Source organism: Salvelinus sp. IW2-2015, linkage group LG28 (assembly GCF_002910315.2).
Source record: "Salvelinus sp. IW2-2015 linkage group LG28, ASM291031v2, whole genome shotgun sequence".
Taxonomy (NCBI): domain Eukaryota; kingdom Metazoa; phylum Chordata; class Actinopteri; order Salmoniformes; family Salmonidae; genus Salvelinus; species Salvelinus sp. IW2-2015.
The window spans coordinates 24,456,951-24,483,336 of NC_036868.1; the positions used below are offsets into that span (position 1 = coordinate 24,456,951).

At 47.3% G+C, this 26,386-nt stretch overlaps 2 protein-coding genes across 7 annotated transcripts in view; one reads left to right on the forward strand and one right to left on the reverse strand.

Moving 5' to 3' along the window:
* Positions 1-4,897, forward strand: part of LOC111954353 (frizzled-3) — a 15,129-nt gene extending 10,232 nt beyond the window's left edge. The window contains exons 4-6 of the mRNA XM_023974024.2: positions 3,213-3,361; positions 3,818-4,075; positions 4,286-4,897. Of these exons, the coding sequence (XP_023829792.2) occupies positions 3,213-3,361; positions 3,818-4,075; positions 4,286-4,544 (666 nt within the window). The 3' untranslated portion in view covers positions 4,545-4,897. The remainder of the gene's footprint in view (positions 1-3,212; positions 3,362-3,817; positions 4,076-4,285) is intronic.
* Positions 4,898-6,223: 1,326 nt separating this feature from the next.
* cdc42bpab (CDC42 binding protein kinase alpha (DMPK-like) b) overlaps positions 6,224-26,386 on the reverse strand; it is a 97,083-nt gene continuing 76,920 nt past the window's right edge. For 3 of the 6 annotated variants that reach the window (XM_070435780.1, XM_023973510.1, XM_070435778.1), the window contains 17 exons: positions 23,741-23,824; positions 23,453-23,558; positions 23,034-23,170; positions 22,610-22,749; positions 22,239-22,320; positions 21,848-22,067; positions 21,565-21,627; positions 21,180-21,433; positions 20,667-21,006; positions 20,266-20,363; positions 20,092-20,176; positions 19,705-19,828; positions 15,238-15,355; positions 14,754-14,874; positions 12,708-12,868; positions 11,642-11,716; positions 6,224-9,928 (listed from right to left, as the gene is read on the reverse strand). In XM_070435780.1, coding sequence (XP_070291881.1) covers positions 9,794-9,928; positions 11,642-11,716; positions 12,708-12,868; positions 14,754-14,874; positions 15,238-15,355; positions 19,705-19,828; positions 20,092-20,176; positions 20,266-20,363; positions 20,667-21,006; positions 21,180-21,433; positions 21,565-21,627; positions 21,848-22,067; positions 22,239-22,320; positions 22,610-22,749; positions 23,034-23,170; positions 23,453-23,558; positions 23,741-23,824 — 2,343 coding nt within the window. In that variant the 3' untranslated portion in view covers positions 6,224-9,793. The remainder of the gene's footprint in view (positions 9,929-11,641; positions 11,717-12,707; positions 12,869-14,753; positions 14,875-15,237; positions 15,356-19,704; positions 19,829-20,091; positions 20,177-20,265; positions 20,364-20,666; positions 21,007-21,179; positions 21,434-21,564; positions 21,628-21,847; positions 22,068-22,238; positions 22,321-22,609; positions 22,750-23,033; positions 23,171-23,452; positions 23,559-23,740; positions 23,825-26,386) is intronic. The other 3 variants (XM_070435782.1, XM_070435781.1, XM_070435779.1) reach the window with 2 other exon arrangements.

The following is a 26,386-nucleotide window of genomic DNA, read 5'->3' on the forward strand; positions in this document are numbered from 1 at the left end:
CAGACCTCTACATGCTTGTAAGTAGGAAAACCTGCAAAATCGGCAGTGTGTCACAATACTTGTCTCCCCACTGTTATGTGCTCAGGAGATTGTCTGTTTACATGTTAGCTACTGTGTTACTGTATGTATGTGTGCTCTGGGGAGCAGCAGTCCTCCCACTCACATCCTCCACACATCACAAAGTTATAAAGGGCAGTCAGCGGGCCTACAGAGACCTGGCCGCCCATTCTCCTAGTCTTTTCTATATAAAAAAAACACAATACTTTCCACTCGTTCCGTTACCCTCACTAGTACCCTTCCCTCACTAGTACCCTTCCCTTACTAGCCGTTACCGAAACCACAGACATTCCTCACATTACATGTTTGTCTGTGTAGTTTCATCCATACAGTCTAGCTTTACTTCTTTATAACCGCATTACCTATAGCGTAGCCCTTCTCTCTGATCCATCTTTCCCCAGCAACAGAACCTCTTGGAGAAATTACCACTGCTCTCTTACGCGGTAACGCTTGCATGACAGATAAGGCCCCAAATGACTCTCTTTGCCTCCCCCCGGCCTTCCACCTCTGTTTTCCCCCATCCCGCCCACCGTAACAGCCCTCTAATTTGCCGTCATAAGCAATATCTTTGTTGGCGGTACCACACATTTATACAGCACGCAACGCACGCACCACGCACGCACGCAGCACGCACGCACCCACCCACACACACCACACACACACACACCACACACACACACACCACACACACACACCACACCCACACACACACACACACACCACACACACACTCATGGAACACACACACGGAAGCACCCACCACACGGAAACACACACACGGAAACACAGCAACACGAGTACCAACACGAGACAGAACATCAAACAGACCCATCACACAAGATCACTACCTGTGTCCAACCAGCTAGCTTCCTTTTAGAACTAACTCAAAGAGCAAGAGCATTCCACACGCATACAACACTCCAACTGAGCTGACTGAAAAACAGTGACATCTGACACTTGCTACATAACAGCTAAGTAGAGAAGCTGTTCATCTTTTCCACTTACTCTACCCATCCAAACTCTGCTATCTGTGCCACCACATAACTACAACACACAAAACCTTTTAAGGAGGACAGAAAAAAAAGAAGCCACAACACACACACACCCACACTCAAACATACATACACACACACAACACATATAATATACAGACACCACACAAACAACACATCACTGCACACACCACCACCACACACACACACACACACACACACACACACACACACACACCACACACACCACACACACACACCACACACACACACACACACACACACACACACACACACACACCACACACACACACACACACACACACACACACATAAGAAGCCCTCCTGTTCTCCACTCATTACCTGTATTAACTGCACCTGACAAATCCGACAGAAAAATCTGGGTTTGGAGGATGCCAGGACAACGCTACCTGCCCCAATGCATAGTGCCAACTGTAAAGTTTGGTCGAGGAGGAATAATGGTCTGGGGCTGTTTTTCATGGTTCGGGCTAGGCAGCTTGACAATGCCCCCGTGCACAAAGCGAGGTCCATACAGAAATGGTTTGTTGAGATCGACTGGCCTGCACAGAGCCCTGACCTCAACCCCATCGAACACCTTTGGGTTGAATCRGAACGCTGACTGCGAGCCAGGCCTAATCGCCCAACACCAGTGCCCGACCTCACTAATGCTCTTGTGTCCACATACTTTTGGTCATGTAGGGTATCTATATCAGTATGGAGAGAGAGAGAGAGAGAGAGAGAGAGAGAGAGAGAGAGAGAGAGAGAGATCGGTTGGTAGAGCACGATGCTTGCAACACTACAATCGTGAGTTTGATTCCCGCAGTGGCCACCCAAACGGAAATGTCTGTCACTTTCGATTCAAGTGTGTGCTTAATGTCATAGAGAAAAGGAGTCAGCTGTGATAACCAACCAGCACTACCAGTAGGGTCAGGCCCATAGAAATATTATCACTAGATGTGCCCACCCATTACAGACCCATTGACTTGAATAAGGATGGCCATTCTATTTCAACGAGTCAGTCCATCCACCCTGTGCCTTTCTACTACTTCCCCTCTGATTGGCCAGAACCGTATGAGATGCCAATCTAGAGGAGTTTAGAAGATAAGACATGTTAACTGAAGGGACGTATGGCTGCAGTGATTCAGTCTCTCTCATTCTGTTGTAATGAGGTTCTCTGAGCTCCAGGCTGCTCTGCCTGTCTGCTCCACTCATAATGAGGCCATCAGGACTGCTGTGTATGTGTGTGCGTGTGTGTGAGTATGAAAAACAGGGGATGTGTGTGAGTATGTTTCTTACAGGGATAGGGGGAGATAGATATACACACACTGTACATCAGCGGAGGCTGCTGAGGGGAGGACGGCTCATAATAATGGCTGGGACGGAGTCAATGGAATGGTCTCAACCACATGGAAACCACGTGCTTGATACCATTCCATTGACTCCATTCCAGACATTATTATGAGCCGTCCTCCCCTCAGCAGCCTCCGCTGACATGCATTCACTATGTGTCTGTGTGTTTACTAAGGCTGCTATGGGTGTTACACTGCAGTGCAGTGATGCAGTGTATTTACAGGTATGGGTGAGAAGATGAGGAGTGCTGTGTTGTGTTCTGCTGTACTGTACCCTTCTGCAGTAGAGACCTGTGTGAGGGTACAGTGAGGGTACAGGTGCACTATCTACGGGGGGGGGGAAGAGATCAAATTAGAGGGGGGAGGTAGAGAGAGGGGGAACGATTGGGGATGGATGGAATAGAAGTAGAGAAAATGAGAGCAGGGGTGGAGGGAGGGAATGAGAGGTAGAGAGGGAGAATAAGACAAAGGGAGGGGGAAGGAGAGAGTCATGCCATTGTGTTGGCTGCTGATTTGTTTATGCCTGTAGCGGTAAGCTGCCGAGTCTGTTAGAAGATACACGCATGTGGGAAAACACACACGACTCAGGAGTACAGTGCCTCACTGCCTTGCAGACAACCTACCGTACGTAGTGTCATACTTACTGAGAGCTACATTCTCACCCACGCAGCCTAGCAGACATGCATGTACAATCAAACGTACGCACCCTGTTTCCCTCCAGTACAGATTGCTAGTAGAGTACTCCCTTATGGCAGACACACTCACACCTCTCTCCTCTCCATGGGTGACCTAGGTGGAGCAGACCAGCAGACCAAACCTGTCCCTGTTCATCATAAAGTACCTGATGATGTTGGTAGTAGGGATCCCTTCAGTGTTCTGGGTGGGCAGCAAGAAGACCTGCTTCGAATGGGCCAGCTTCTTCCACGGACATAGACGCAAAGAGTAAGTCTCTGAAACACGCTTTCTCTCCCTGACATTAATGTATTTCTCATGAAGAGCAGTGTTTTGTTTTTAATGAGTTGCACGATTAGTGCACATTTGAATTCGATCAAATACATATGCCATTGTATATGATATGGAATGCAGGTGATGCACTGCATCTTAATGTATTATACCTGCTGGCTTTAAGTAAAGTGGTACCAAGATTTTAAATTCAACAGTGCTGTATAGTAGTGTTAGTGAAAGGCCCCCTCTCTGCGTTCACCACCACCMCCCCCCCCCCCCCTCCCCTGTTATCAGTGCATTAACCCCCTCTCCCATTCCCTGTTCCACACACTCCTCCTTCCTCATCTACCTTTCCACCTTCCCTTTCTCTCTCCCGTCCCTCCTCCGCCTCTCCCTCCCCTCCATCCCTCCCTTCCCTTTCTCCTCGTCCCCCTCTTCCTCTCCCTTTTCCAGTAGCGTGGTCAACGAGAGCAGACAGGTACTCCAGGAGCCAGATTTTGCTCAGCTGCTCCTGCGGGACCCCAACACCCCCATCGCGAGGAAGTCCAGGGGGACGTCCACGCAGGGCACCTCCACCCACGCTTCCTCCACCCACCTGGCCATGCTGGACGAGCCCCCCAGCGGGAGCACCAGCCGGGCAAGTAGTGTCCGCAGCGCCCGCAGCAAGATGAGCAGCTTCCATGGAAGTCTGCATAGATCCAGAGACAGCAGGTAGGGATGGACGGGGATGGTGGGGGTGGGAACCGTGGGGGTGACAGATTGATTTAACAGATTTGGGGATTCAAAAAAGCCAGATGTGGAAAACAGATATGGATGAATAGATCTGAAAGGGTTTGGTAAGTGTTAAAAACATGGAGTATTTGTCATGTTATTTACAGTCCCAGATGCCTGACCAACCGTCTCTCTCCTCTCCTCTGTTAGGTACACGGCATGTAGTTTCCGCGGCGTTGACGATCGCCTCCCCTATGGCAGCATGCCCCGCCTCAACGACCAGTCAGGGTCCAGACACTGCAGCACCAACCGGCTAGACAGCCTATCAAAGCATGGCTCCACCCAGCGTCTGGATAGCCAATCACGGCACAGCAGCATCAGGGACCTTAGCAACGTCACCCAGGCCATTCAGAGCGCCCCCGGCAATGGAATCCACAGGGTCCTTGAGGAGGATGGAGCCACAGCCTGAACTGAGACATCTCAACGCCTGGCCACAAAACAAAGCTTAGCCTCTACCCTAAAACCCATGCCAACCTTTTAGCTAAACAAGAAGTGTCTAGGACATGAGTCCAACTCATTCCACAGAGGGCCAAGTGTTTGCCTGTTTTTGACTCCACCCTTGTACTTTGTTGATGAATTAAGGTCACTAATTAGTAAGGAACTCCCCTCACCTGGTTGTCTAAGTCTTAATTGAAATGGAAAAACAACAAATCTGTAGATACTCAGCCATCCATGGAATGAGTTTGATACCCCTGGTCTCGGGGGTAGAGGTTGATTTTGGACTGGACATACTACAGTCCTCTGTGGCTACATTTACACAGGCAGCCCAATTCTGATCTTTTGCCCAATTACTGGTCTTTAGACCAATCAGATCAGATCATTTGCCAATAATTGATAATAAAAAAAATCAGAATCGGGCTGCCTGTGTAAACTCAGCCACAGTATGACAGTTTGAAAATAAGGAGATTGTGAGGAAACTGGACATGCAGGACTGTTTGACAATGTGTCTCAACATGTCTCCTCTCATTAAACAGCACTGATAAATGAAGATAGCAGACGTCTTGGATTCAGAGGACAGTGTAACTTGGACTTGCAGGAGTGAGAGCTGAACCAATAAGACTGACATGGAAGAAGAATCATACTCTTGGGCACAGACTGCTGATCTCCGATGCTTTTTGTTCAATGTTCTGGAGTCAGCTCTTAGTGAAGGACACTCTACCCTTTAAGTGTAGGACAGCTCTGGGATCAGTTTCAGGTGTAGGACATAATACTGACATTACAGAGCTTCTTATCTATCGGCACATTCCACTACTCAGGGGGGTGAAAAGGGTTAAATCGTAAGGATTCTACAATCTAAATCGTTCCATTATGGGTTACACAAGCACATGCTGCCAAGCATTCGTCCACAAAGGCCAAGACTTTATTCCTGCTGACCACATTGTTTACCTGCACGAGGAGTACTGTAGACGTGTCTCCAAAACCACTGTTGTACTACACTACTATACATTTAGGTACTTTTATACGTCAATTGGTTTCATTGCACTTCTGATGGAGGCAAGTTAAGGTACTGTATGTGATGAGTAGGGCCTGAAGTTTTTCCTGACTGTGACCTGCCCAGGGAAAACTCTGGGTCCTAGTGATAATGTGAAGGCGATAGGGACAGTGTCCTGTTGTCAATCAATTGAAAACAATTGACAATGAAACAATTGTATTGATGAATCAGCCATTGTGAAGTGAAGGGCTGTATTGTATTACAGGATAAAAGCGGAATTCCAAACTCCAGCCTTATAGGTAGAATATGAGTGTTCTTTTTCCCTCCAGTTAGAATTAGAATCAGTAGTATTATTACGAAGTGCATACTTACTTGTATAGATAATTGTTAGCCATAACTTCTAGTAGTGGCATGTGCATAGGTGTAAATAGATTTTTTGGGGGTGGGGGGGGGGGGGGGGGGGGGGGGGGGTGTCCTTTGTGGAATTTGTAATAAATCTTCTGAAAATACATCTGGAAAATGTGTAAGTGGATCTGTGCCCTAGCCTGGAAAACAAACTGAAATGCTCCATTTTACAAGTGAAACAGAGCGATTCAGTGTGGATCCAGGCTATTATGTGTGCTCCCAAGGAAATAAATTATAATCCGGACACGAGACTCAGTGAAGCCGTATTTGTAACAGCCCTCCGCTTTATTGAAATACATTGGAGTCAGGTTAATATAATGAGTTCTCCACAAGTGTGGTGGCCAGTTTCCATACATTATTTGTTTGACCTTACACCTTAAATATTTCTGTGCAAAAAGAATCTACATCACCTGTAGTGGGCCATCCTCAATAAAAGTCCCAAACCGTTCAAATAAAATGAGCAAGTCAAAATTAAAAACAAATCCAAAACAAACAAAAAAATGATTACATCTATAACATGCAAAACTGTACAAATTATTACAAAGCAATCCTAGAAAAACAAAGTGTATAATATGATATGAAAGAACAAAATAATATAGAAGGAACTGAAGATAAGACCTCACTGAAATGCAAAGGCGTTTTTTTATTTTTTTAATGGTTATCATGGTGGCACCTCAGCCTCAAACTACTACCCTCCATCTGCTCTTTCACCCCTTTTCATCCTTAATTCAAAACACTTGTCTGATTTCTTCCTCCGTTTAAATCTGTCTTTTCTTCCACCTGAATCTTTAGACCCTTACTCCTAGTCACAGCTAGCTACACCAGGGCTAAATTTAGCTCTTCTTTCCCAAGTGCAGTCTGTTCTGTCACACTCACTTCTATTGTTAGGGGGAAAATAATCATTGGTTCTGACATTCCTGAGTTTTTTAAATTTTTTAAAGTGGGATTTCAGGGCTTTAACTGTACAGTATAAAGCCTGGTCTATCATACTCTTAGACCTAGATATCTCCTCTTCGCTCTCAGCTAATACATTCTACAGATAAGGCCCAGCAGATATGAATAGGGACTCTTGGTAGCTTAAAAGGAAATATTAAAGAGAGGTGGTTAAGTTGAGACGGTTGAGTTAAACCAACTTAGCGAGACTGACGTCTAAAAGGCAAATTCTTATTTTGCAAGCTCAATATAAAATGGAATTCTAAAAACATGTGGAATGAGTAGGCTAGAGATAAATTAATGTATTTTCAAGGGAATATAATAGAATTGTGGTTTAGGGTTAAGGTTTAGGCCCCCAATGGCACGAATGAAAGCAGAAATCTGTTCCGTTTTTGTCTTATATTTTTATACACTTCTGACTAGGATAGATAAACTGCCATGTTGCCTACTTGGTACACTTCAACCCACCCAAACACTCCTAAACCTTAAGACAGAAGGTCCCTTTGAGCAGTAAGTAACAACGGTCATCCATTAAATGGTCTGTAACATAAAAAGAATTCCTCATTAGAAATGAAAAAAAGTCCCCTTTCCAGAATAAGAGTCCCCTCCCTTCCGCTTGAGAGAGAAGAGTCAGCTGATCTAGGCACTCGACCCAAAGCTCAGAAACAATATCAAGTAACTTGTGTATTTATGTGTGGAAATGAAACATCAACAACACCATGCTGTGATTTGCATTAGGGTTGGGGTCAATTTCAATTTTGGCAATTCAGAAAGTAAACAGAAATTCTAATTCCAAATTTGTCACAAAGAAGCATTGAGGAAAATTGGAATGGGACTTGAAATGACTGAAAAAAAATGGAATTGACCCCAAATTGGGTTTGTATCAAGGTTATTGCATTACCAGACAGTAATATACAGCTTACCAGTTAATAGTAAGAACATATCAATAACAGCAGGGAGGTTTGGAACAGAAATTAAACATTGAACTTGTCATCCTAGCATTTCTTTTCCATTATTTCACTCTTTTTTGACCTCCATTTCAGCCTAGCGCTGTCTGTCTAGTCAAATCGACATCTACAATTGTCGTCTCTCTTTTCCCCCCCTAACCTATCAAAACATTCTTCAAAATAAGCAAGGCTGTCTGAAAAATAATGATTCCAAGTCATTCTATTTTTGGTTATAACAAGCTTTCCAAAATCTCTCTCAGAAGTCAAAGGATAGACATATTTGAGGTTCACACGTTGGTACCACAGAGAAAAGTATGGAAATACACACTTAGTGTTTCAGAATCACTGTCGGTTAGGAAAGACACAATCCCACCTCAACTGATCTAACTGTGGACCATAGTGGAAAGAGTGGAGGGGGAAACGCCCGTGTGTGTGTGTGCGTGTGTTTGTGCGTGTAAGTGTGAATGCATGCATCTGTGACAGGACTATCGCTTCAAATAAATGCACATATTCACTTAACAGCACGGGTCCATGCGACCCATAATATTAGTTTCCTCAAACGCAAATCAAAATGACACTTGACAGTTTGTGTCTCATACATGAAATAGAAAGAAAAAAACGAAAACAAATCTGAAAGCAAATCAGAGGAACTTGAAGTGGTTTAAAATGGCTTGTGTGAATATAACCTCAAATCATACTCAAAAGATAAATAGGAATCGAGGATCTTCTCGCATCATCTATTTCTCTATAGTATTTCCCTTATCATATATTATTCTCTGATTTTAACCTATGTACATGGTTGTGATGGGAATCGGCTTTTTGGAATTGATCAGTGGTTGGTCTATTACTGTACTTACGGTATTAGGTCTACACTACATGGAAAATGGTCCCAGATCACTGGATGAGGTCACTGGCCCGTGTCATGAGGAAGTCGCATAAGGAGCTGTGATGTCATCATAGAATGTTCAGTCTGCTTCTAAACACTGCTGTCCCTAAGAATTCGAGAACATGAAGCCAGCGAGGTGTCACCTAGAGTTAAAATACCCCTAACCATACTTTTATTTTTGTACTGCTTTACTGTAGCTTTTCGCTGATGGTATGAAGAAATTAAGTCACTGCACATATTTCACTTCATGAGCAAAAAAAATAAAAAATACATCATTGCTTTCTTTTTTTCTTCATTATTACTATTTTTTTTTTTTTTAAATGTTATTTTGTGAGCCTTGTATTGTAAATGGAATTCCACCCCTTCTGCTGCCAACTACCGTTTTGGAAGAAATCAACAGAAGGAAAAAGAGAGAGTGAAAACATCCTCTCTTTCTCCTCTAGCTGCAAAGCACCTTGCTCTCCATGTCTTCGATAGATAGATGAATAAATAAAAGGTGGCCCCCCAAGCCCAAAGGGTGCTGTGTACACGTATCAAATGATCTGTTGTTGTTTCATATTGATCCTCTTCTCTTTGTCGCGTCTTGAGGTTTGTGTGTCTCTTTACAGGAGTTGCCAATTACATAATAATCTATACGGGGCTAGTAGTGCTGCAATCAAAAGTACTCTCAATAAAACTCATTGCTTCGCTTATTCTGGTTATCAGCTACAAAGCATGAAAGGGGGTGTACATTTTAATTCCTATATTGTATGCCCTCCCTCAAAAACACACACACACACACACACGAGACACACACACAGACAAACATGAGCACACACACACACACACACACCCTTTCCCAGTATTTCCCTCTTGGTCAAACACTTCCTTTCCCCGTGTTTGTAGATCTCAGTTCCATCCTGCGAACTTTGTGGGAGGTCAAAGGTGAAGTAAGTAAGTGGGAGGGGCCTGTGGCAGCAGGTGCAGTTCCGTGGGCAGGGCCCGGGAAGGGGGGGTGGGGGCGGGCCCGGGAGCTTGGTGAGGGTCAGGGATTGGAGCTGTGTGCGGTCTGTCACTCATGTGTCCCAGCCAGTCATGCGGTCTGTGCTCTCCAGTGAGAGGGACTTGGTCTTGTGGGGTGAGGCTGGGCTGGGGGGACTGCTGAACGTAGAACTGTTTGACGCCGTCGAGTGACGGGGCGAGTCAGAGTCCTGGAGAGAGAGGGGGGGGGAGAAAGAGAGAGAGAGAGAGGGAGAGTTAAAGATAGTGAGAGGGGGAGAAGGAAAGGGGAAGAACAGGAAGAAAGAGAGGGAGGGAGAGGCACTGAGATGTCGTACTTTTCTCACAGCTAAACACAAAACAGGCAAGGGTCCCGGTCAGTAGGCATGCAACGCAAGAAAACCCTGAAACACAGGGGGCGATACGATCTTAACTTGTCTGAGAAAAATATTGCCCCTTTTTTAATAAAAATAAATAAATAACAGACAAATAATATGTACACTTTCTCCTATTTGTGCCTACTGAACACAACCCATCTCTCCAATGGGCTCAGTAGATCAGGCCTGGTCAACACTAGTCCTCAGGGACCTCTGTGTGTGTTTGTCCTTCCAACCAACCACTGTCATCATCAAAGCTAATCTGCTGTTTGACTTCCTGCCTGCCGATGTGGACATGGTGATATCTCTTCACATCACCACACAGAGCGCTAGGCAACAATGACTTAATGCCCCGGGAACCTTCCACATCATCAGACAATGAGCAGCTCGATTGGCCGGAAGTGATTGGTCACAGCAAAACACATACGCAATACACACGAGGCCCCTCGTCTACTGTCTACTACTACAATACACAGCAGTCAGTGGAGGTTGACCAACTTTTGTTCCAGCCTAGTTGAAAACGCACGGTTAAAATAATCAACACATATATGGTTTTGGAGCTAGAACGCGATTTGTTAAATCAGGGGTGTAGTGTGTGTGTGTGTGTGTGTGTGTGAGTGCTGGGCTGGAACAAAAGCCTGCATACACTGCTGGTCCTCCATAATTATGATATGCCACCCCTGCTATAGTATACCATTGTGTACAAGATACCCCTGAGGACAGCACTGAGAGTTGCTAGTTAAGAAAAGCAGGGTTGAGATCATCTCCCTCCTTCACTGAAGGGAGGTAGTAGGGTTTGTAAAATTCCAGTAACTATCCCACAATTCCCAGGTTTTCCAGAAATGTCCTGATTATTCCCTCCTGATTCCGGGAACCTTCCAACTGGGGGTTTCTAGAAAACCTGGGAATTTGAGGAAAGTTACCAGAATCTTGCAACGCTACACGGGAGGTGGTGAGAGTGAATTTGTCCTCTGCACCGCATGTTTCTCACAGACAAAACATACATTTTTCCTTTCTATGGCTATTTGTACAGTAGGCTACGGCTGTGGGAGCTACAACTGTCCACCACCGCACTACAGTAGCTGGCACAAAGGTACAGGTACTATAATGGCCTATAGGAGAGGAGCGCCACAGTATCTTCCTGATGATGTATCAATCAAATCAGATCAGATACTGTCATGGTCATGATTAGAAACATGAGTTGGGCTGGCCACAGGGGGACAGTATGGAAGCAGACAGACGCATGCGGGGTAGAGGATGATGGTGACACACCGTTCCAAAAACCAAACCAGGAAATGAAGTAGAAACCCCAGGGCAGGTCAGGGGAAAGAGGAATGAGTAACCGCCCTCTAGCCAGAAACAGTGGGGGCAATCAGATGCTGGTGCCGCTGGGGCTGAAATGGTGCAGTGGTGGGAGTGATGGGAGGCTTTGGGGCAAAGCTTCACGACTGTGGGCAACGCGCGCACGTGCGTGTTGGTGTCTGTGTGTGTGGTTGAGGGGTAGGTCACAGTGCGTCTGGGTTGGTTGTGTGTGTGTGCTGACATTACCTTCATTTTACTAAGCAGGGTCCTTAAAGCCCTTTTCAGATCGGGGGTCTTCTCCGATGGCGAGACCGCCTGCCACTGGAGAGGAACAGTTACAGACTCAGCGACCCGGCCCGGCCCAGAGAACAACATGCTGGGGCTGGGGTGGACCGAAGCGGGTGGAGGGGGGCGAGATGGGGGCAGGCACGAATCACGATGGAGCTAGCCAGGTATGAGGGACGGTGGGGGTGGTAGACAGTCAGCCAGGCCAGAAGAGGGAGCCAAAGGCACAATGGATAGCTAGAGCAAGAATCCCCTGCTTTGAGGATGGCTGGATGCTTGAGGTAAAAGCTTCTCTTAACCACAGATCTAGGATCAGATTATTAGACCCCAAATCTAACCTTAAACATTAGGGGGAAGAAAAAACTATCTGACCCTGAATCAGTGGTTAGTGGTGACTTGTAGCTAGCTACTACTGGCTGGGTGGGTGGTTGAGGCTGAGTGAGGAGAGGCCAGATGCAGAGAACCAGAGAGGGGAATGGCTGTGACTGAGGTTCGGGTCAGGGTTGCGTAGGGGGGGGCCGATTGAGTTCCCTATGAGGGGCTGTGGTGGGTCTAGGAACCAATCAGACCGAGGGATAGGATGAGGCAAAGGGCGATATGGGAGGGCACGAGAAGACGTAGGCTGGGTGGTGGATGTTGTGGGTAAAAGGGGGGCGCAGAGTTATGGGGCACACTTTGATATGTCTAATTACATAGATGTTTGATATGTCTTCCACGTCATTGGTCACCAGGTAGAGTATTTTCAGTGTCTGTGTAGTGTTATGGTGAACCTAGTCATATTTAGAGCAACTGTGCTCAAACGATTAGTGAAACGTGGTTTCAGATCCATCCACTTGACTCTCACAACCAAAATACAACTATCTGAACACTAGTATCGGAGATGCGACTTTTACAGTATATCACCTAAGCGACGACATAGATTCAGCACAATTGTTCCCACTTATTAGTAGCCGAGTTTTAGTAGCCTTAATCAAGTGCAATTTACCCAGGCGCCCGAGGGAGGAAGCAAGCTAGGCTGGTCACGTACCTCTCTGTCGAACTGGGAGAGGGGTGCGTCGCTGCAGCCGTCCATACCCCCTCCGGAGGACAAGGAGCTCTCGGAGGGAGAGGTCATGGTCTGGCGCTTAGAGCTGTAGCTACCCCCGGACAGCTCTCTCCTCAACGCATTGCCGTTCTGAGATGACGAACCTGGAAAAAGGAGGGAGAGAGACAAAAATAGAGAGATAGGGGAAGAAAGAGAGGAATGGGGAGAGTGGGACAGAGAAGGGAAGGGGGAGTTAGGAAGAGAAGTGAAGAGAGAAAGTTAGAGACAGATGAGTGTCACCCTTCGGAATCTATTCAGACCACTTGACTTTTGTTACATTACAGCCTTATTCTAAAATGTATTAAATAAAAAAAATCCTCAGCAATCTACACACAATATCCAATAATGACAAAGCGAAAACAGGTTTTTCGACATTGTTGCTTAATTTATTAAAAATAAAAAACAGAAATACCTTATTTACATAAGTATTCGGACTCTTTGCTATGAGACTCAAAATTGAGCTCAGGTGCATCCTGTTTCCATTGATCATCCTTGAGATGTTTCTACAACTTCATTGGAGTCCACCTGTGGTAAATTCAGTTGATTGGACATGATTTGGAAAGGCACACAGCTGTCTATGGAAGGTCCCACAGTTGACAGTGCATGTCAGAGCAAAAACCAGGCCATGAGGTCAAAGGAATTGTCTGTAGAGCTCCGAGACAGGATTGTGCACAGATCTGGAGAAGGGTACCATTTATTTTTCTTCAGCATTGAAGGTCCCCAAGAACACAGTGGCCTACATCATTCTTAAATGGAAGAAGTTTGGAATCACCAAGACTCTTCCTAGAGCTGGTCGGCCAGCCAAACTGAGCAATCGGGGGAGAAGGGCCTGGGTCAGGGAGGTGACCAAGAACCCGATGGTCACTCTGACAGAGCTCCAGAGTTCCTGAGTGGAGATGGGAGAACCTTCCAGAAGGACAACCATCTCTGCAGCACTCCACCAATCAGGCCTTTATGGTAGAGTGGCTAGACGGAAGCCACTCCTCAGTAAAAGGTGCATGACAGCCCGCTTGGAGTTTGCCAAAATGCACCTAAAGACTCTCAAACAATGAGAAACAAGATTCTCTGGTCTGATGAAACCAAGATTGAACTCTTTGGCCTGAATGCCAAGCGTCACGTCTGGAGGAAACCTGGCACCATCCCTACGGTGAAGCATGGTAGTGGCAGCATCACGCTGTGGGGATGTTTTTCAGTGGCAGGGACTGGGAGACTAGTCAGGATTGAGGCAAAGATGAACGGAGCAATGTGCAGAGAGATCCTTGATGAAAACCTGCACCAGAGCGCTCAGGACCTTAGACAGGGGTGAAGGTTCACCTTCCAACAGGACAACGACCCTAAGCACACAGCCAAGAGAACGCATGAGTGGCTTCGGGACAAGTCTCAATGTCCTAGAGTGACCCAGCCAGAGCCCGGAAATCTCTGGAGACCTGAAAATAGCTGTGCAGCAACGCACCCCATCCAACCTGACAGCGCTTGAGAGGATCTGCAGAGAAGAATGGGAGAAACCCCCCAAAAACATGTGTGCCAAGCTTGTAGTGTCATACCCAAGAAGACTCAAAGTTGTAATCGCTGCCAAAGGTGCTTCAACAAAGTACTGAGTAAATGGTCTGAATACTTTTGAAAATGTGATATTTCTGATATTTTTTTTTGAATTGATTTTCAAAAATGTATAAAAAAACAGTTTTTGCTTTGTCATTATGGGGTATTGTGTGTAGATTGATGAGAAAAAACAACTATTTAATCAATTTTAGAATAAGTCTAACATCAAAATGTGGAAAAAGTCAAGGGGTCTGAATATTTTCTCGAGGCACTGTAAATGCATTTAAATCTACAAAAATCTACTTTCCATTGTTCACTAGTAACATACACATCCATTTTTTCTACCCAGGCCTACATCTTTTGCTGCTTCTTTAATCCCCATTTTATTATACGATATTTATTTGACTATTAAGCTTACTAGCTTAGTGTGTTTGGTAGAGTGATACTTACGGATGCCCAGTCCACTGCTGGCGCTCATGGACCGTCCCGGCTCGGCTCTGTTCTTGGTGATGGAGGGGATGGACACGGAGCCACTGAAGCCTGCAGCACGACTCTCCTGAACACGCACATTCTGTGTCAGAGAGGCCAGTGGACAGGGGAGGACAGAATAGACCAGGGCGGATGAGGACAGAGAGGCACAGATATATGGATTATGGAGATGGGATGAGAACGCATAGATATACAGGCACATAGAAACAATTGTGAATACACATTCACCGAATGACAAATATAGATATGAACACATATAACATGTAATATGATGACCACACATATGCACATACGTAAACACAGACATTAAATCACAGAAACGCACAGACATTCACACGTACAAACACATGATGCTCAGTTGGACCAGAGAAGGAAGTACAAGTACTCAGCTTGTTACAACTAAGCAGAAACATCTATGGAAACTCTCTGTAGTGGCCCGTCTTACCATGGGCAGGTCTTTGAGGATCTGGATGCCGTCCCCAGGTCCCATGTGGGCCACGTGGTTGAAGTTGGTGGGGTTGGAGATCAGCTTGTTCCTCATCTCTGGGTCTCTCAGCATCTCTCTGTATAGGACACACACCAAACACAGGAATGAGGTCACTGTGGCCAGGACAGGGTGAACGCACCAGTAGAGAGTGATATCGCGTGAACAGAATGAGCTTTATGCCTATGGAGGGGACGAATATGGATGAATGGTATGGAGTCTGTACTAAATCTGTAGTGTGTAATGCACCATTAGCTGTACACTCCCTCTGTGAAGTAGCTTGGTGCACTATGAGTGTATTGTGCACTATGTAGTATGGCGTGCACTACATAGTGTGTAGTGTATTGTGTAGTGTGCACTATGTAGTGTATTATGCACTGTGTGTAGTGTATTGTGTAGTGCGCCCGACATAGTGTGTAGTGTATTGTGTAGTGTGCACTATGTAGTGTATTATGCACTATGTGTAGTGTATTGTGCAGTGCGCACTACGTAGTGTGTAGTGTATTGTGTAGTGTGTACTATAGTGTATAGTGTAGTGCACCCTATGTAGTGTGTAGTGTATTGTGCACCATGTAGTGTAGTGTGTAGTGTATGGATATGAACACATATGCACATATGTCGGCGGGCAACAGCAAGGTGCATGTGACACATCTAGTGCTTTAGTGCCTGGTTAGAGGTTAGTTGCATGCCCCACTTACCACGTGCTTGCATACTCTCGCTTTCAGCTCGCTGCTGCCGGCTAGCCCTTGTGGTGAATTGGGGAGCAGTTCATGCACAAGTCTCTCCTTGCCGGTACAAAGACATGACCAAGACTCCTGGTCGGGCCTTATCGCGGCGGCACACGTTAACTGGTTGTCTTGAAACGCCAGGCTAACCCGGCAGGGGATCTCGGAGCAGCAGTGTGGACACGTCCTGGCAGCCATCAGCCACTGTCCCGCTGCCTTGTGGGTTAGTCTGGTACGACAAAGGCTAGGGGAGCACACCCTGAGAGAAAAGCAGCGTGCTGGCGGCGCGTGGTAGGCGGATACCGACAGACTGGGGTTCAGGCAGCCTCCTGCAGCTGTGGAAGATACTGGTCGTCCTGGATTTCCCCACTTGCCACTGGAATTTCACCTTCCTACAGTGAAGTAGTGCTGTTGAGGATTGCGCAGCCTCAGCGGCACTTTACATAACTTCCTTTGCGCAGGTATCCACTTCTGACCTCGGTGAAGCCATCAACCGGAAACCGGCCTAAAGCCTGGCAGGTTTGGGGTGTCTGGTGAGTGAATGCACCGGGAGCCCTTAATCAGACCCCTCTGCACGCCAGCGGCACAGGGCTATTATGGTCACCAGCAGTTGGGACTTGAGTGGCAGCTGCTCTCGGCAGACCCCGTGTGCCTGAGCAGCCCTATTTAGCCACACTGCTCACCCCAGCTGGGGAGAGGCCTAGAAAGTGGCCTAAAAAAACGTTCCACTCAGCGGTTGAAAAATGCTAAAGAAAATAATTCCCCTGAAACTGGCAACATAGAACATCAGAACTCTTTTGGACACTGACGATAATAGCGACAGACCCCATCGGAGAACAGCTTTGATTGCTGCAGAACTAAGGCGCTACAACATTGACATTGCTGCCCTGAGTGAGACCATGTTTCTGGATGTACATTCCCTGAAAGAGGAGGGAGATGGTTATACCTTCTTCTGGAAAGGTTACCCTCCGGGGGGACAAAATCAGCACGGTGTGGGACTGGCAATTAGAGCCTTCTACCCAGCCTCACCGAAACACCTGTCGGCATAAGTGAAAGACTCATGTCTCTCCGTATCCCCTTAGCCAAGATCCCCCTAGTCACTAGATGAGGCCCTTCACCCGGAATGACGAGATCTTTCTGCTGGGTGACTTCAACGCTAGGGCGGGACAGAACATGGAGCGGAGTGCTGGGTAGACATGGTGTTGGTCAGGTCAATGAGAACGGCACGAGTCCGCTAACTCTATATGCCGAGCGCGATCTCATTAGAAGTCCAGTAAGAGGCGTCTGCATCCGGCTTGAGAAAACTGCAGTAAGGGACGAGTTCTGTTGCTGAAAGGCAGAGGGAGACTGAGCCTCTTCTGAGCGCAGATGACCCCATGGACCAGTTGTGGGCATCTATTAGCTCAGTGCTCTATCAGCCAGCGGCCCACTCCATTGGCTACAGAGGTAGGAAACATCAGGACTGGTTCGATGACAATTCTGACACCATCATAATGTTACTGGACAATATGCACAAAGGTTTACTCTCAACAACCCCACATCTACTACCCTCCGCAAGTGATGGCGTGCATCACGCAAGGAAGTGCAAACAACCTTGCGTGCTCTGCAGAACGAATGGTGGACGAATAAGGCACAATAAATCCACGTTTATGCCGACAAAAACGACATGCACAATTTCTACAACTCAACTAAAGCTATGGCCCTAGAAGTCACTCCATCACCCACATGAAAACAGCTGATGGTCTGACTCTCTTGAAGGACCAAAACCAGATCCTGATGAGGTGGGCTGACCACTATGAAGCACTACTCAATCAGCACTCTCCTACAGACCACTCCATCCTGGAAGAACTTCCTGTCCATCCACCCATTTGAGACCTCAACCATTCACCAACCTTCCAAGAGGTGTTATCAGTTATCCGTTCCCTCAAGAACAACAAGACTCCTGACAACATCCCAGCAGAGCTACTTAAGAAGGGAGGTTACTTCTGCACCAGAACACTCCATCAGTACATCACTGAGTTTTGGGACGGGGAGATCGTCCCCCAACAGTGGCGGGATGCAAACATTGTCACCATCTATAAGAACAAGGGTGACAAGTTCATCTGCAGCAACAGCCAGAGGATATTTCTTCTGGCTGTTGCCGGTAAGGTCCTGGCCAAGGTGATGCCACACATGCTGGTGAACAACATCACAGAGGAACTGCTGCCAGAGTCACAATGAGGCTTCAGAAAGAACAGGAGTACGGTCCACATGATATTTACGGCAGGACAACTCCAGGAGAAGTGCTGTGAACAACATCAGGACCTTATCATTGCCTTTGTCGACCTCTCCAAGGCCTTCAACACTGTGAGCAGGGAACTACTATGGGGCATTCTACTCAAATTTGGCTGTCCAGACAAATGTGTTAACATCCTTTTCCAGTTCCATGATGGGATGATGCCTCAGTGGCCATAGGAGGGCAGGAGTCAGTGCCCTTTGGAGTAAGCGTCGGTGTGAGACAGGGGTGTGCGCTGGCACCTGTACTCTTTAACATCTTCATCCTATGTGTCCCCCAGCTTCTCCACAAGAAGCCTGAGGACAGCAGCGGGGTTGCGGTCGACTTCGGGCTGGATGGAAATCTATTCAACATCAGGAGGCTCCAAGCAACCACCAAGGTTTTTGACAGAGCGGGTCCTTGACCTCCAGTATGCTGATGAATGTGCTCATGGCCACACTCTGGAAGATCTTCAGTCTGTCCTTGTAGCGTCTGTGAGGGTCTATAGCAGGATGGGACTGTATCAACACCACCAAGACAGAGGTGGTCTGCCAATGGAGATCCAGCCCTCCACCCACCCTGCCTGTCTTCACAATTTAACACAAATCACTGCCAATAGTCCCGTCCTTCAAATACCTGGGTAGCATCCTCTCGAAGAACTGCAGCATCGACCTCGAAATTCAAAATAGGATCAAGCAAGCATCAGCTGCCTTCTGGGAATCTCAGACGCAGGGTCTCCCAAAACAGGGATCTCCACCTCCACACCAAAATCACCGTCGATTAAGCCGTCTGCATCACCACACTTCTTTACAGCTGTGAAGCCTGGGTCACTTACATTCGCCACAACAAGCAGCCCGAGCGACTCCACATAAGATGCCTGCAGCGCATCCTGGGAATCACCTGGTGTAACCATGTGCCCCATACAGAAATACTTGCTAATACAAACTGCAAGAGTATGGAGGCCATGGTCACCCAACACCAACTACGCTGGCTTGGGCATGTCATTAGCTTGTCTCAGGAGCGCTTGCCGCGGACGATCCTGTATGGCCAGCTACATCTTGGACGGAGGTCTGCAGGGGGGCAGATGAAGCGCTACAAGAACCAGCTAAAAAACGTTGCTGAAGAAGTGCAACATCAAACCCACAGCACAAACCTAGAGGATGCTGCTGCCGACCGTTTCACCTGGCGGCAGCTCTGCCAGAGGGGTGTACATAGGTGGGAGGAGGAGAGGAGCACAAAGAGACAGCTCAGGAGAAATACAACCATGCCTGCCGTCGCCAACACAGACTGCATATGCTGCACCAGCAATAAAGTTTGTGGATCTCAGATTGGACTCTACAGTCACCAAAGAATCCAGCGTTAACTCATCATCGGATACGATGGACTATCATAAGCAGTGTAGTGTGCACTACGTAGTGTGTAGTGTGCACTCCATAGAGTGTGGTGTACCTCCTCTGCTGTAGCCTCTCCTCTTCAGGGACTCTGAAAGAGAAGCGTCTCTTGTTGTTCAAGCTGCGAACCATCTGCTTCCTGCTGTTGTCAGAAGTCTCGGGGACCACCAGCTCATCACCCTCTGGAATATTAACAACATGGCCACTGTCGTCAACAACAACAGCATCATCAGTAGCATGACCATGATCATCATAAATATTTCTAATCCAGTTCTTATTTTTTTGTTGTTGAAAAAAAATCTCTTTAAAAAAAGAACATGATAATACTACTGTGGAATACAACGACCATTAAAATGAGTATTTCACTCAGTCAGTGGTCATAATCAAGATATGGATCTCTCCTATGCATTTAGAGGTCCGGAGGCCTATCCTATGTGCAACTGACCTGCCGTCTTGTTTCGGAAGTAGATGAGCCTCACTGTCTCCAGACCCAGGAGGTTCAGGGATCCATCGGGGTTCAGAGGTCGTACCTTCAGGGGGGATACAAAGGGGTCAAATGTTACACCTACACCAATCCCACGACCGGCCCTCCGCTACATGTGCAGTCCTATACTCTCACCTTCTTTAGTGGGACGGTCTGAATCCACTCCATGGTGTTGACGTCAAACACATCCACAGCATTCTCACTGTACACTGACAGGTAGGGGGCGTTGTAACCTGGAGGGGAGGAAGGAGGACAACATCAGCTTCAGGCTGAAAGCTACATTCTGGGATTTGTTTTTAAATGCAAAACGACAGCCCCGCTACTTGTTTTAGTAAACAGCTTTGGGATGAGGCAGAGGAAATGTAACCCCTCACAAACGTGTAGACAGCCGCTCTAGAAGCAAGGACTGTCTCCAGACGATAGTTTTAAACATATTCGGAAGCTATATACTTTTTATTTACTTGTCGTTTGTAAACAGCTAACACCTATTTTGGTTTATGATAACGGTAAGACAATTGTGCTAGTTCAGAACTCACAGGCGGAGTTAGGCACGGCCGGCCACATCAGCTCCTGCTGGCGCGAGCGGCGGCCCTGCGAGTCCACATAGACCCCTATGGCTGAGAAGCATAGCAGCAGCTCCTTGGAGGAGATCTCCACGGCACACAATGCATCCAGGCCCTGCTGGGATATGAAGGCCAGGGTGTGGTCCTCGGGGTGCAGCAGGCTGACCGGGGCACAGTCCCCGTGGACGCTGTAGCGCGTGAAGCCAGCCTGGTAGCCCACACACAGCCGCTCGCTCAGGAGACCCATCCACTGGACAGGACCTGGGGTTTGGAGCTCTCGCAGCCGGCGGTGGCGCATCTTGCTCTTGTTCACCTGGGAGATAGGGAACCCTCATGCTGTTATTTAGTGAGTACATTTTTTAATATTTCATAATCCCATGAAAATAGCCTACATATCGTTGCTTTTCTAAGCAAAGTTACACGACATCATTTGTCAAATACGACAATGTACTTTAAAACCCCATCCCTTCCGTCCCCACCGCCCACCTCGTAACAGATGACCTGTCTCTTCATGGCCACACACAGACAGGTGAGGGAGTTGTTTCGGACGGGCCCGGACACCAGCGCTGTGCAGCCCTTGGTCTCGGCCAGCTTGTAGGAGTCCATCTCCCGTCCGTCCAGCGCGGCCATGGGGAAGAGGCGGACGTGGCGGTTACGACCGGAGATGACCGCTAGGAGCTGCTCCTGGGGGACCAGGTCGATGTGGTAGACCTTCTTATTGTCTCCCACGCGGATGATCTCTGTGAGGTCAGGAGGGGGGAGAGAGAGCGAGTTGTCAAAAAGACCTCTCCACTGTGATCGCCAATATGTGGTGAGCATTCTACTGCAAACTGGGTGAAGTGCATCAGGCAGGTAGGTGCAAAAGTCGTACCATCTTTGGTGACATGGATAACATAAAGGCCTTCCTCGTTGCCCAGGGCAACGCGCTCGTGATCTGAAGAGAAAACATCAAGAGGACGTTTGATTCAGAGTCTACCGCATAGTTAGGTAACAAGATGCAGAAAGTATGATCCCTTCTGCAGTAGAACATGCAATGGCTGTATACTACAAACTCTTAATGAGACTGATACAGAGAAGAGTTTCCCCCCCCCAACAATTACTTTCTTACTACATGACCAAAATAGAGGGGCAGTGTGTGTGTGTGTCTCCCCTACCTATAATAGCGGCGGACTGCGTGGTCTTGATGAGCGGTAGCGTGCTGTCGTAGGCCTCTTTGGGCACGTAGACAAAGCGCTCCTTCAGCTTGTTCTTCTTGAGGATGCGCTGCAGCTCGTTGAGAAGCCCCACCCACTTGTTCCTCTCGTGGTCGGTGTCCGCCAGGATCAGGATGGAAGGTTTGTGACTGGAGGAGGCGGACAGCTGGGCAGCAGTCACCTGGAGGGGTTTAGAGGTCAGGGGTTAGGGCTTTTAGAATGGCGTCCCACAACAATGAAGCATTGTTTAAAAAGCGGAGAAATCTGAAGACTGGAATAGGCGGGGGAGTAATCACGGAGTAAATGTATGGATGTCTAAAAAAATGCATGTATTCAAGAAAAAAAGGCTAACCCTGAATATACATGGGATGTCCTTGCGGCTGGCGTGAATGACGTCAGACGCCAGGACAGAGCTGACTGAAAACTCCTCATCCCTGGAAAACAAAGGAAGGAGAAAGTGTGAGAGAGAGAGAGGGGGGAGAGGCAGAGAGAAAGTGGGAGAGAGTGATTGAGTCAATCAAATAAGGGACTAAACCTGGAAGTAATTCTAATAAGCAGCCATTTCTCTCTGAGACTGGGTTGTAGTTCAGACAGAGCTCAGGTTGTAGTCCTTGTCAGTCTCACGTCATGTCTATGACCTGACTGACCACCACACTGGGCGTTGTGGCCCTTCCCCAGCTATGGGAGTTCTAGTTCAGACAGAGCTTAGGTTGTAGTCCTTACCTCATGTCTATGACCTGACTGACCACCACACTGGGCGTTGTGGCCTTGCCCTCTCCCAGCTCATACAGGAAGAGCTTGAAGTCACACACTACAGCAACCGCCCGCTGCCAACCCTTCTTCACCCCCGTTGGCTTGGGCACCTGGGAACACACACAGGGACAGACACACACTTCAGTCTCACACATAGACCCAACCTAGTATTGCCAGTGGTAAACAACCTTTAGAGACAGAGACATATTTTACTATACAGACACAATTAACAGGCAAGCCTCACACACAGGTCAGCCACTGGTGATATAGGGACGTTAAACGTACAAGGTAAGGTTTTAGTTTTACATTTGCACTTTAATTCACAGGTACTTATTCTACCAGGAAATGTTGTTAAAAGAGTGCATAAACAAACAATCTTCGGTGTCATACGTACTCTGACGTGTCCCTCGTAGGCAGTGCCGATGCCCCTCTGAGGGTCAATGCCCAATGGCCCCTTGGTCTGGTCGTGTGGCACGGGGCACACTGCTGGAGCCTTGTCAGCACATGTCACGTGGCACGAGAAGTTACACACTGCAGCACCAGACAGGAGAGAATAAGGGGTTTATATCGGTTTTATATCTAGCCTCAAAAGAGACAGTACTCCCACCTCAGTCTTGCCCCACGTCTCCTCCTTCCATCCAAAATCCCCTGCCTTCTTCTCTTCCTTCCACCTGTTTCCCTCCATCCCTTTCCTCAGATCTCAGTCTTCCTTCCTTTATCCCTCTCGCTCCTCATTCTCCCATCTTTGTCTTCCTCCCGCTCTCCTCCACCCTTTATCCCCCCCTCCCTCACTCTCTCTCTCTCTCATCGTACCTTCGCAGGTGCAGCCCTGGCGGATGAGTCCCACCATGAGAGAGGTGCACTGGTTACACTTGGTTGGAGCACTGAAGGACTTCACCACAAACTGGTGGGCTTTGGGCTGCAGGGGACAAACAAAGGGGAACAGAGGGTCGGTCAAAACACATAGGACTAATACAGACGCTTTATTGAACTACAGCAACTGGTCTTCGTCGGGTCCATGGGATTGACATGACTAAGTATTGACTGAGGTTAAAACAGTAGAACGGTATTTGGGAGGTCAAAAAGGATGTCAGGTCTTACCTTGGGTGATGAGCGGCCAATACTACCGTACCCCCCTGATCGCATGGTGGGGGTCTGGACTGGCCGTGGGGGGTGGTCTATCAACTAGAGGGTGAGAGAAGACAGAATGATCTGAGTACAGCTAGGGCTGTGGCGGTCACGAAATTTCATCAGCCGGTGATTGTCAAGCAAGTAACTGGTCGGTCTCACGGTAACTGACCGTTAATTAACAAACACATTTAGCGTCTCCTGGCTTCCACACTGATAAGAACATCTACGTTTTACATTTAATATAGCCGACACCTTCACAATAAATCCATGATTTATTTTTAGACAGGTCTAAAGAAACATGATATGAAGAAAATGAAGTCTATTTCAGAAGAACAGAATAGCATACTTTGTCCTTATGTTAGGTCCTGATCTGGCTATGCCAAATGGCTGTGGGTTACACTAGTTAACTAGTTAAAGACTAATAGTTAAAGACTAGTTAACCTTAGAATTCCATGGCATTATTTTAGAGTATGAAGAAAACAACTGAACAAAGCTGAATTAAATAGAAAGGATACTTTCTCCAAACGATTTGAGGGCGTGTGCACATGCGGCTATTCTGTGTTGAGCATTTAACAACGAAATAGGTCCTCCTATATGCTTAATTTAGAGTTATTAATGTAACTTTAGTTGTTCTATAAACATTGGGCTATCTGTTTATGATTAACAAAGTAAGGCTGCATGATGCGACTCTAATGATGATTTTTTTTTTAAAAGTTGCTTGAAAGGCATGTGCTCTGCTTTGTTTTTTTGCGCAGGCTGTACACACTTCAGTCTCTCATTCACAATTTGACAAGCACTTGATAATGCCTCAAATTTCCCGGCGGCATACCCTTTGTGTGGCCGTAATGCATCCTAAAAAAAATCCATGCCTTTTGCGGCCAGTGGCCTTTGTGCCCTTGGCCGGGAGTGCTGTGTTGTGCCCTTCTCCCTGAGTGCTGTGTTGTGCCCTTCTCCCTGAGTGCTGTGTTGTGCCCTTCTCCCTGAGTGCTGTGTTGTGCCTTCTTCTCTGAGTGCTGGTGTTGTGCCCTTCTCCCCTGAGTGCCTGTGTTTGCCCTTCTCCTGAGTGCTGCGGTTGGTGCCCTCTCGCCTGAAGTGCTGTGTTGTGCCTTTCTCCCTGAGTGCTGTGTTGTGCCCTTCTCCCTCGAGTGCTGTGTTGTGCCCTTCTCCCTGAGTGCTGTGTTGTGCCCTTTCTCCTGAAGTGGGTGTGTTGTGCCTTCTCTCTGAGTGCTGTGTTTGTGCTCTCCCTGAAGTGCTGTGTTGATGCCCTTCTCCCTGAGTGGCTGCGTTGTGCCCTTCTCCTGAGTGCTGTGTTGTGCCCTTCCCCTGAAGTGTTGTGTTTGTGCCCTTCTTCCCTGAGTGCTGTGTTGTGCCCTTCTCCTTTGAGTGTGTGTGTGCCCTTCCTTCCGCTGAGTGCTGTGTTGTGCCCTCTGCTGACTGCTGTGTTGTGCCCCTTCTCCTGAGTGCCCTTGTGTTGTGCCTTTCTCCTGAGGCTGCTGTTGTTGGCCTTCTCCCTGGAGTGCTGTGGTTGTGCCCTTCTCCCTGATTTTTAGTGCTCGTGTTGTGCCCCTCTCTCCTGACTGCTGTGGTTGTGCCCTTCTCCCTGAGTGTCCTGTGTTTGTGCCCTTCTCCCTGAGTGCTGTGTTGTGCCCTTCTCCCTGAGTGCTGTGTTGTGCCCTTCTCCCTGAGTGCTGTGTTGTGCCCTTCTCCCTGAGTGCTGTCCGCTCAGAAGCACCTCTCACTCACATGGCTCTCCATCACGTGATTGGGTCTTTCTCTAACATCTTCTCTTTTTTGTTCTAACATGCCAGAGGCTGTTCACCTTGGAGACCTGCTGCAAGACAGACACGTCGGGGACACAACTGCGCGTGTCCTTATCCAATTCCGAGGTGCATATTGAAAATATTGGAAGAACTGTCCACATTTAGTTTTGGTCAGCCAACAAGATGAGTTGAGCAAAAGCACTAGCCTATGTCAATCTACTATCCCCCATAGTACAAAAATGTACCTATTCTATTCTGTACGAGAAACAAATATTCCAAACATAGTCTGGGACAGTTGTGGGATGCGATAGATCTCAAATTAATACAACCACTAGCATCAAAAATACTTTTTTTACACAATGTGGCTGACGCAACAGATCAGAACGTTTAGCTTAAAATGTTGATAAACTATTAGGCTATTTCTTCACATTATAAGCTCAGCAGTGTGCACACGGCAGTAGGCTATAAGCACAAATTTCATTAGCGGGAAAACACCATTATCAAAAGTGACCGCAAATGCGATTATGCATGTAATGCTTTTATTATAAAGGTGCATTTTTATGGTGAAAATAATCTTCCCCAAACTTGAAACTCACTCGCAGCTTATGAATGCCAGTTAGGCTCTAAACCCCTTGTAAAGCGGATTTATGTGCTTCATTTTCTTGCGCAACATGAGCTCATGGGCTCTCATGAAGTGTTTGATTAGATTTTTGATTACATTTGCATTGATGTCAGGGTGATTAGAGGAACAATAGGGTGCGGAGTACCATGCAGTTAGCAAGTTTGGCCATCAGCAGCATCAGAGCTTGGAGAAGCCTAATTACTGTGACTAAACGGTCATGTGGAATTTGACTAC